General features: G+C 35.7%; 1 protein-coding gene across 1 annotated transcript in view; it reads right to left on the minus strand.

The window, feature by feature from the left end:
• Positions 1–9,517, minus strand: part of LOC115233670 (LIM/homeobox protein Lhx5-like) — a 38,201-nt gene that overhangs the window by 14,090 nt on the left and 14,594 nt on the right. The window contains 1 exon segment of the mRNA XM_029804225.1: positions 3,285–3,517. Within this exon segment, the coding sequence (XP_029660085.1) occupies positions 3,285–3,517 (233 nt within the window).

Genomic DNA, 9,517 nt, shown 5'->3' on the forward strand with positions numbered 1-9,517 from the left:
AATTTAATTTTTTTATTTAAAAATTTTTTTTCATACTCTTACTCTTATTTTATTTTGCATTAATTATTTTATTCTTTATTATATGGCAGTTCTTTTTACTCCGTCTTTTTCTCTTATTTTTCTTACAACGGCTGATCTCTTTCCGCGAAATCTGACCGTGTGGTTCGCGTCGAAAAATCATGAAATCCTTCCGCGAAGGCGCCATTTCGAGGTGACACTTGACGCGACGGCTTACGGATCCGCTCCTGGATCCGCAGGTATGCGCACCAGGGGCCCCTTATGACGCCAACAACCCGACAACATCGACGACGATGACGACGCAACGCAACGCGAAACTCATCGACGACGACGGTCGGCGGGCCAAATCGGCCGCGGCCGAGGCGTAAATCATTTTCGCGGCGCTCTCTCGCGCTCTCGCATCTGGCTTGTCCCACGACATTGTCTCACGTACACGGCAAGCACTCTTTCGAGGCCTCCTCGAAAGAAAAAGGCGATCGGGCGAGAGAGGAGAGAGAGAGAGAAGAAACGGGTTGTCGGGGCGTTTTGCGGTTTCGGCGTCGGCAACGGAGCGACAAAAGGTTCGCCCCCTGCCTAACGACCTTTCGGTTTTCGTTTCACGGTTTATATACGAGTGAGGCCCTCGTGAAACCGAGCCGGCCCGCCGTCTCTCTCGCTCTCCCTCCCTCTCTCTCTTTTCGGCCGGTGGTTCACGGTGGCATACGCGCCTGGCTGTTTTCACAGCTTGCCGCTTTCTCTCTCTCTCTCTCTCTCACTCTCTTTCTCTCTCGGGGTAGAAAACCCCGTGAAAACCTGCCCACTTTCCCCTCTATCCACCGGTTCTCTCTTTTCTTTTTTTTTTTTTTAGACTGATCCTGACTCCGTGAAATCTGTGGCGGCGTGCGCGTTGAACTGTGACCCCCTCAACCTCGCCGCTCGAAAAAATAAATCCCGAAATTCTCAAGCACTCCGTATCTTGCCGTTGTTCGTAAGAATGCATGAATTTAATGGGATATTTATTTGATTTTAATAATAAATAACAAAAATGTCGATATTTTTAATAATTTTGTTGTCTTGTACGCACACCTTTCTCGTATCATCGTTTAAGACGTTTAAATGTTTGAATATTTTTAACACGAATGTTCCCTTTTGTTTCAACGGCATCGAAGCATCGGTTCTCCGGTAAAACGTCGAAATCGGGACGCGCTGCTTCTCGACTTAGAGATCGGCGAGCGGCGGCTAGCGCGATAATTTACGACACCCTCTCTCTCTCTCTCTCTCTCTTTCTCGCGAGCGATGGATAAAATTATTTATCGGCAGCCGGGAACGGAAACGACGGAGGTGATCGTAAAACGCGCCCGAGATCGAGCGCGAGAGACCCCGGGGGAAGCGTGCGAGGAGGTGCTGTCGCGATAATACGCCCTTCTCCTCCGTTCTCTCTGGACAGCAACAACGGCGCCGCGTTCCGGTGACAGCGGCGCGGAGATCGATATAATAGAAGGCGATTGTGCGTTGACTTTGTTTGCGCGCTGGTGCTGAGCCGAGCGTGTGCTAAATCCGATTTCGCGCAAATTTTCGTGCCGCGATCGATCGGCCGCGTGCCGCTGACAGCCACGTGCCACGTCGAAATCGCGGCGTAGCAGCAGCTCGCGCGACGTATTTAGGCCGCGCGAGTCGCCTGAAAGACCGAACCCTTACACAGTTGGAAAATTTATGTTCTCTTGTTAAAAAATATGCCGGTTAAAATTTTTCTGTTCAATATTTAACACATTCATGCGTTAAATTAACATATTGCTGTTGCATTTTAATCGAATTCGAATATTAAATTATTAAAACAAATGTAAAAAATGTAAAAATAACAATTTACAGAAAAAATGTTGATTTTATTCTATAATAGAAGTGAGAGTGACTACAGACCATCAATAACATTTTTCCAAGTTAATTTTATCATTCAAAATATATGTTGATTTTATACAAAATTTATTTCAAATTACTATGAAATTTTCATTTATTTTGTATTGAAATATTAACATAGTATTAGTGTCACTATTTAACATATGCATACTATGTTAAATTATCACAAAAATTTGTGTGTTTGGGACATGCAATATATGTTAAATTTAAACCAAATTTTCCAACAGTGTAAATATATCCAACACTCAGAAAGATATTCGCCTTTATTTATCTCAATTTTATATATGTTAATCATATTCTATTAACGGAGGAAAAGGAAAGAGATTTTATTAATTTACGCACGAATAAATTCGGCATTTGGAGTAATAAAAATAAATTAAAATTACAGCTTTTACAATTTTTTTATAGTCTTTATATATCGTTTATATATATAATCTTCAAATATCACAATTTTTATGATAATATATTAGATTTTGTTAGAATATCGTTTAAATATCCCCACGTCTCCGATAAGAAATTCAGAAATTATTCATCCGTGTATTGTATAATAAATAATCAACAAGCTAAAGCCTGCGGCACACGGTACGATTTTTCGTACTGATTTTGTTAATTGATTCGTTGCGTGCTGTTTAGCGAAGTATTTTTCCGCGAATATCGCAATCATGTCATCAATCATTGGCAATCAGAAACAGCATCGACTAGTCTCGATATCGATTGGCAACAGTAAAGACAAACACGGATATCGCATGAGAATTCTCTGGATATCTTGCATTTAAATCCCGTGACAAATCGATTTGTAAACAAAACGAACAATGTACATAGATGAACTGTAATACTTTGAAGTACCTCTTCTTCGTAAACTAATTTTATTTTCTATTCGATATTTCGATTGCAGAGTTCTTTCTTCTTTTCTGATATGGCTGGGAGACTTTCCGAAATGAATTGTCTATAACACCATTAACTAGGTAGGTATAGGTATTATATAAGATAATATATGATAAATTAGGAATTATATAGGATAATGTGTGAAAATCTCTTTTTGAGTCATATGGAAGGATGTGGGGGACCCGAGCGGAATCGAACCAGGAATCTCTCGATTACCAGCCTGCGACTCTACGCCCGGCGCCACGCATCGCCCCGATTGCAGAGTTAATTATTAACATTATTATTATTAATAAAAAAATAAACTTAATTATTTCAACATTGTTATAATTTAATCTCTCAACATAATATAAATTTAAAATTTTAACTCTATTTTATCCCAAGATTTAAATATAACAATGATAAGATAACAATGGAATCGAGCTGATTTTGTTACGCAAAATAATCGGAAAAAGTATCGAAAGAGGATGATTTTTTTTTTAGTAACTCACCGTGATGACCGTGTACATGATGCGTGTCCGGCAGCGGTTTGCCCGACAGGTAGTCCTGCTTGCAGACAAACTTGTTGTCGTCCAGGACATAGAGCTCCTCGCCGGTGCTCATCTGTTTCCGACACACTAGGCAGGTGAAGCAATTCAGGTGGAAAACCTTGTCTCTCGCTTTCCTTACAAGGTCCTGCGGATTTATACCTTGAAGACAACCGCCGCACTTGGTACCGTACCGCCTAGAAGAACATAATTCAGATTTATCGCTGGCGAGCCGATGAAAAGGAGTATAATAAGCGCGTGGGTATCTGATGTGCTTGTTCTTGCACTACAAAGAAATGTAAGTTTCTCTCTTGATAAAATTATTTTAGAAATTCAATTGAGAGATATAAATATCATATAAATACACCAAAAATATAAAATATGGAAATAAAAATCTCGTAAGTGGGGATACACATAGAGATGTAAAAAAAATCATTATTTTTTTCTAATAGAAAAAAAAAATTGAAAAAAAATCTTTTTTTTTTCATTAAAAAGAAAAGAAATTTTGTTTTTCTTTCATTATTTTTTTTTAAACATATTATTTTTCTGTGTAATTTTTTTTGTTAACATAGTAAAAAAATTAAAGTTCTTATATTTTTAATTTACTTTTTTTCAAAAGTAATTTTAATGGATTAATGAGGCTTTTGCGGCAAATTACATCAAACTCGACATGATTCGGATAATTTTCAATTAGATGCATAACTATATATATAGCCAATTAGAATGCGAGCTACATTTAGAATAATAATGATTAATTCAAATCTATTATCTAAAAAGTTAAAAATAATAAAAAATGAATTTGCAGTAATCAAAATATAAAGATATTACACATCAGAAGAAAAAAAATTTCATTAAAAAACCGTTTTTTATGAGAAAAACATTTTTTTTCTATTTACATCTCTAGATACATATCTAAAAAAATAAATAAATTATTATATTAGCAACAATATTATAAATATTAAGAACTTTATCAAATTGCAATCTTTAATTTGATAGCATGTTAACAAGATTAAAAGCGTGCTTACGAAATTTCATAATAAATTAACAGTGAGATCGAAACGTCGCTTGTCATCGGTGTCAGCTGTGAGTTCGCATTACAACGGAATTTCCGTGAAGCAAATTTCAAACTAGCTAGACTATAATCCTATTTAATTTTCCAATTTCTTTGTGAGAAAGACTGATCAAAGTTTTAGCGAGACTTCGATAAAATTGTCAGAGAAGGTTGGTTATTAAGTGTAGAAGGTGCCATGAGAGGTTCGTCATAAATATACCCGATTTCGTGATTTTTCACATTTTTTTCACGCGAAGGCGTATTACATCGCGCGACGTTGTAATTTCATCGTGGCACGTTAACGCGAACCCTTAATCATTAAACCGCAAGTATCGCCACACACCGTGTTATTATCACACGTACGACGCAGTTCTCGACATATTTTCCCGACGATGAATGCCATGGATCTCATATTTCGCAGCTCGATAACAGACTTCCCTCGAAAAATCGCAAAGCGCGCGGTCCCTCTTCCTTCTTATTGTTAATTTAATCGATATATCAAAGTTTCTCTTATCCACGAAAGTAACCGATACGCACAATGCATTTCGATAAACATGCCCTCGACTACCGGAGTTAATATTAGAGCAGCAATACTCATCGAATGTGAAAGTTACAAGTTCTATATTTGTGACTCAGTCGGACCGCAAACGCCGATGAAAGAAATACGGCGCTTTTAAAGAGATGGCGGTTTAATGCCTCCGATCCGGCATAAAGAGAGTCGAAGGCCCTACCGTGTCGTAAAAAACGCACCGCGCGGGTTCGTCCGATCTTTTTTCTTCCTCGTTGAATCGTTAAGCGCCTAGCTTTTTTTTTCAGACGTCTCGCTGATCTCTCGTTAAACGTTCTTCTATCTCGCCGTTATTGTGCCGTTGCGTCACATCGCGAACTTAAATCGTAAAGGTATTACAACCGCAACTACAAAGGAGCTTCATATATAAGAAGAGAATTATGAAATTATATTATAAGATTGTAGAATTAAATCGGAAAATTATATACTAAAATTAAATAATTTTATAAAATACTTTTAGATAAATACAAATGGGTAAAATTCTAAAATCAAAAAATTATATTATATGAAGTTATATATATAATATATGATTACATACAATCACAGACACATTGAATCTTAACATTTCGAAATTATTATATATAATAATATTCAATTTAATTTAATTTTATCTAATTATATATTAAAAATTAAATAATTTTATAAAATACTTTTAGAAAAATACGATTGTGTAAAATTCTAAAATTAGAAAATTATTATATTGTACGAAGTTATATATAATATCTGATTACATACGATCAAGGATACATTAAATCTTAAAATTTCGGAATTATAAAATTTAATTGTAAGATTAGAATGTAATACGATAAAATTAAATCAATAAAAAAAGGAACATAGGCAATTCTCTTCCGGGTGGCGCGTGATAGTTCGTGAATCAAGCCGGAAGAATCGTCAAGCCAATACATCTCTGTAACTGTATCATTACGATGGCAGAAGCTACACTCTTCTAACTGGCAATCCGGATCGATCTAACTATAGCAATCGCGCAATTAATTATAGCAATTAGCCAAGGCCCTTAGGGCTGGCGTGTTCGGAAGAACGAACGTCTCAATCGATCCCTTTCCCCGACATCGTTTCGCCAACAATAAACAAGTTAAACGCGGATGGCAGATCGGAGAGATCAAGAAATCGGTCGCTTATTAGCAATTCGGTAGGGCAATATTTATCAGCTTGCAATTCTCGATAATTTGTAATTTACATTGTTAACAGTGTCAATAAAAAAGTTGAGATTAAAAATAACATAAGAGGTAAGTATTATTTTTCGAATATAAAAACGCCAAAATCTGTTATAAATATTAAAATTTTTTTTCTCGATTTATTATTTTCACGATTTGCTTCTTTGTTGTATTATATCGTAATATTTATATACAGGGTGAGGCATCTAAAACAGGCCACCTGAATAACTCGGCTGCTTTCGGCAACAGAAAAAAATGCATCAGACCAATTTTGCTTGGTTTCAAGGGGGACATAATCTGATGTTAATAGTCTTTTTGTAGATTCAAAATTGATCTGATACATTTTTTCTATCGCCAAAAGCAGCCTAGTTATTCAGGTGGCCTGTTTTAGATACCTTACCCTGTATATATACCTTTGTTTAATTAAAAAATAAATTTCTTTTATTATTATTTGATATCTTAATTTGAATATGTAAACTTTTGTGAGTTTTAAACACCACAAATAGCTTAATTTCAAAACTACTAATTGCTTTCAGCGCATTTTTGCATTTCGTCGTTTTAAAAATGCATTGAAAAGAATATCCAAAAATAGAGATTGAAAGGGTAGTAAAAAAACAAAAACTTTGGCTAAAAACCTCGGTAAAAAACTATTTTTTACTCTCCCAAAAATGAATTTTTTACTCCATTAATTACTCAAAGTGTCCATTTTCGAAAATTCATAGCAAAAATCTAATTTTGATGCTTATTTATTAATCTTTGATGCACGGCTTTGAAAAATAAACATCAAATTTACTAAAATTAGATATCAGATTCCATGTCCTGTGTTATTCTCACTTCTGGTCCACAAAATAACAAAAATAACAACAGTTTAACTATGCTTGAGAGAGTTTTCTTTTAACTTTTATGAAACTTTAAAAATAAAGAACATCAAAAAATATCATTAAATTATAAAAATCAAAATTAACCCGTTAAAATATTCGAACTCAACTGATTAAACAAAAGCGAAGTAGTAATCAGGTCAGCCACATCCATTGAAATTGATTATTGACCCAGTAAACAAAATTAATTTAATTCCCATACCAACTTTTGTTTGAAGAAAACTGATTATCTTTCAAAATTACCAAAAAAAAAAAAAACAGTTTTTTACCCAAAAATACCGGTTTTTCATTTAATTTTTTATCCCAATTTTAATAAACTCGATTTTTTAAATCATTATTCAAGAATATTTGTAAAATATTGTATGAATATATTACATATATCAACTCGTATATCAATATCTTTTAATTACAATCTTTTTCAAGATAACAGCTCTTTTCATTACTTCTCAAAATAAAACTTAGATTTTATTTCCAGTAATATGCCATTATTTCAGTAATGTATTACTATCATGCCAGCAACCATAAAGAGCACTCGTAAAGCAATGCACTCGTATGGCAATATAAAACACACAACGTGTCGGCAAGTCCGTGATCCGGACGCCACTTGAAAGTGTCATTGTTAGCCTAATTGTTCTCGGTGTACACCTGATGGTCGTAGGCGCGTAGGCGTGCGTATCGACGCGCGTTTTAACGCACAATAAATCCCCGCGGAATCTCCCTCTATTGACTGTTCGTCGGACACCGTATCACAAGCGACCCAATTCGCCGGCGACTTTATTACCGTGGACGCCGACGGGGAATGTACAAGGTGTGCGACGTGAAATCTCACACAATTCACACATTTAACGGCTCGATGTGTCGTTTTAATCGATATTAACGAATTCATGAATCGCATAAATTGTTAAATCTCTGTAAACCGCCGTAATTGTTAACCGTTTAACGCACCGTTAATTCTCTGTGGTTGTACAATGTTCAATTTTCGCCCCGGTGTTCCGATGTTACGTTGCAACGTATAATTTAAATCAACAACAGGATTTTTATATGGTGCGAATTAATTTGACAAGTTTGGAGTATGATAAAAATTTTAGTAAAATCATATATGCGACATATCGATTTCCCCAAAGGGCATTGGATGATTTACCTTTAATAGAAATTAAATATTTTAGCCGATAGACGAGAAAATGACGCGAATAACGAATTAAAGTGCGGGTTAATTGAGTTAATTATTAGAATGTCCCGCGAGTGATGACTGTGATAGTTAAATAAACGCGTTTCATCGCATATATATCCTCTTTTTTTTTTTTTAGTGGAAAATGCTCATTCGATCTTAATGAGTTTTCTCGTGATTCGTTTTATTAATATTAATTATCATCGCGCCGCCGTGTCTCGCGCAACCGGTAATTCGACACCATCGCCATTTAACAGATGGATAGATCTCAAGCACGCGTGACGCCATTGATGGATCAATAATTATTCATCACTCTCGTCGCACCCTAAAGAACTAACGCAACGCGCAGCTTCTTTTTAACCTACGTATACCCGTTTTGCATACCGCGAGAGCGCGTTTCCCACCGCAGCCTTTACCGCCTCTGAAATATTTTACGTCCCGTGGTTGACGTGCATCTCGCGAAAAAGGAGAAAGAGAAAGAGAAAGAGAGAGAGAGAAAAGAGAAAAAAGAGAAAGAGAGAGAGAGAGAGGGAGAAAGTCGTAGACGGAAAACGCGTTGTGTATCTCAAAGAGGCAGCTCTCTCTTTCTCCTGTCTAGGTGGAGCCCGGTCGCTCGTACACCGTCGGTGAATATCAAAGGTTGTACTGCACGTGTCTGCAACATTGTATTCGCGTATTGCGCCGCGAATTGCCCACGTCGGGGTTTCATCGTCCATCGCGTGCTGGAGCTCTCCAACTCTCTCCTCGTGGGGACCGGGATCTCTCATAAAAGTAGACACCTTCCAACGCAACTCGAAATTACTTCTCATAAAAATATACACGCGTACATGTGTAACGTACATTGTTGGAAAATTTGTGTTTTCTTGTTCAAAAATATGCCGGTTAAAATTTTTCTGTTAAATATTTAACACATTTATGTATTAATTTAACATATTTCTGTTGTGTTAATTGAACTCAAATGTTAAATTAAAACAACTGAAAGAAGTGTAAAAATAACACGATATGCACATATTTTCAATTTTACACAATAGATATGTTCTGTATTATTAGTGACAGGATTTATCTGTTAAAATTTACAGAAAAAGATATTAAGTTTATTCTACAATAGAAGTGAGAGTGACTGCAGACCGTCAATAACCTTTTTCCAAATTAATTTTATCATTAAAAATATGTTGATTTCACACAAAATTTATTTCAAATTACTATAAAGTGTGCATTCATTTTGTGTGGAAATATTAACATAGTATTAGTGTCACCATTTAACATATCCGTATTATGTTAAATTAATACAAAAATTTGTGTGGATTTGTTTGGGACACGCGATATATGTTAAATTTAAGTCAAATTTTATATATAT

Source organism: Formica exsecta, unplaced genomic scaffold (genome assembly GCF_003651465.1).
Source record: "Formica exsecta isolate Colony F162 unplaced genomic scaffold, ASM365146v1 scaffold181, whole genome shotgun sequence".
NCBI lineage: Eukaryota > Metazoa > Arthropoda > Insecta > Hymenoptera > Formicidae > Formica > Formica exsecta.